The sequence below is a fragment of the Manacus vitellinus genome, unplaced genomic scaffold, assembly GCF_001715985.3.
Source record: "Manacus vitellinus isolate BGI_N305 unplaced genomic scaffold, ASM171598v3 ctg7180002428345_pilon, whole genome shotgun sequence".
Taxonomy (NCBI): Eukaryota; Metazoa; Chordata; class Aves; order Passeriformes; family Pipridae; genus Manacus; species Manacus vitellinus.
In genome coordinates this window covers 1-1452 of record NW_021937725.1, presented here as the reverse complement: position 1 = coordinate 1452, position 1452 = coordinate 1, and the positions used below count along the sequence as shown (strand labels likewise).

The 1452-nt window shown below is 66.4% G+C and overlaps 1 protein-coding gene across 1 annotated transcript; it reads left to right on the top strand.

Annotated features, from left to right (window-relative positions):
• Nucleotides 1–412: 412 nt before the first annotated feature.
• LOC108643355 (protein FAM189B-like) lies at nucleotides 413–1270 on the top strand (the record flags this gene model as incomplete). The annotated part of the gene is made up of 4 exons (XM_018087680.2): nucleotides 413–526; nucleotides 678–788; nucleotides 952–1077; nucleotides 1163–1270. Coding segments are annotated over 4 exons (459 nt in total), but the record flags the coding sequence as incomplete, so codon positions are not given.
• Between the last annotated feature and the right edge of the window lie 182 nt (nucleotides 1271–1452).

The following is a 1452-nucleotide window of genomic DNA, read 5'->3' as shown; positions in this document are numbered from 1 at the left end:
AGAATCCCAAGGTGTCCCCCAGGGTCACTCTGTGAGGGATGGGGACCCCCGAGCAGGGGCTGTCGAGGAACGCGTTGAGGTTTGCAAGGAGGGGCAGCACAGTGGGGACAGGGCAGGGGCCGGACAGCGAGGGGGCCTCTGCTCTACCTGCTGTGTACTGGGGGGAGGGCAGGACCCGGGGTATCCCGCGGTGACACCTTTGCAGCTCGGATCTTGTTGGGCCTCGGGTTGCTGCCGGTCAGAGCTGTCCCGCAGCCCCAGGTCCCTGAATCATGCAGTTCTCGTCCAGCTTGCTTTCTCCCATCGGCTTCCCTCCAGCCCTTGCTGCTTCCTGGCTGGCCTACGGGCCCCCCAGGGATCGGGGGGCTTCTGCCGTTGGCAGGGGCTTGCTCTGGGCCCTATTGCTTGGCAGAGCCCTCCCACCCATGATCACTCTGGGTTTGCTGGCGTCTTGCATGCTGGTCTGCTGTCCTCGGTTATTTTTGCTCTTGTCGCATCGCTCCTGAAGCGGCCGTTCACCCTGGTGGTAGGTGTTGGGGGGGGGACGACACCCCCTCCGCATGTGGGGAAGTCCAGGATGGGGAGGCCGAGCAGCCCCTCGTGCCCCTGCAGCCGTGTGTGTCGGCTCCCTGCTCCGCAGCCCTGCGTGGCCGGCAGCCCCTCTCCTCCCGCTGCAGATCGCCTTCTTCACGCTGCTGTCGGTGCTGGGCGTCATGCTGAGCCTGGCTGGCTCCATCCTGTCCTGCCAGAACGCGCAGCTGGTGAAGTCCCTGGAGGCCTGCGAGAGGGTGAGGCTGAGCGGGGGCAGCCCCGGAGCCCCCCGGGCCTCCGCGCTCAGCTCGTCCCTTGCTGCAGGGCTTGGGGACAGGGGGAGCTGCAGAGCCGGGGTCTGGCGGCGGGACGTGCCGGTGGCTCTCGCGGGAGGTCCCTCATGGTGTTCCTTGTCACCAGGAGAGGGACTCGTGTGTCTGCTGCCAGGCCCGCTCGGAGCCCCCGCCCGCCTCCTGCAGCCAACAGAGCGAGATGCTGACCATGTTCCCCAACCCCAACTGCCGAAGCATCCGCGTGGCACTCAAGGTGGGGGTCCAGGGGGGGACAAGGGGAGCGGCTGTGCACCCCACCGTGCTCTGTGGCCTCTGCAGCTCACCCCACTGCTCCCCAGGACCTCCTCTTCAGCGTCTGCGGCTTGACCGTCTTCTCCACCGTCATCTGCACACTCTCTGCTGTCGTCTGCTGCATCCGCATCTTCTCCCTCGACATCGTCCATGTGGTGAGTCCATGTGGCCTGGGAACAGACGGGGCTGGGGAGCAGTGCTCCCAGGCTGGGGGGAACCCGGAGTGCCAGGACAGGACTTGGCCCCATTCGTGTGCAGATTAAAGCCCAGAGTGTGCATCCCTTGCTGGATCCCTGGGCAGGGGAGTTCCAGCTCTCCCTTCTCCCTGCAGCTGGTC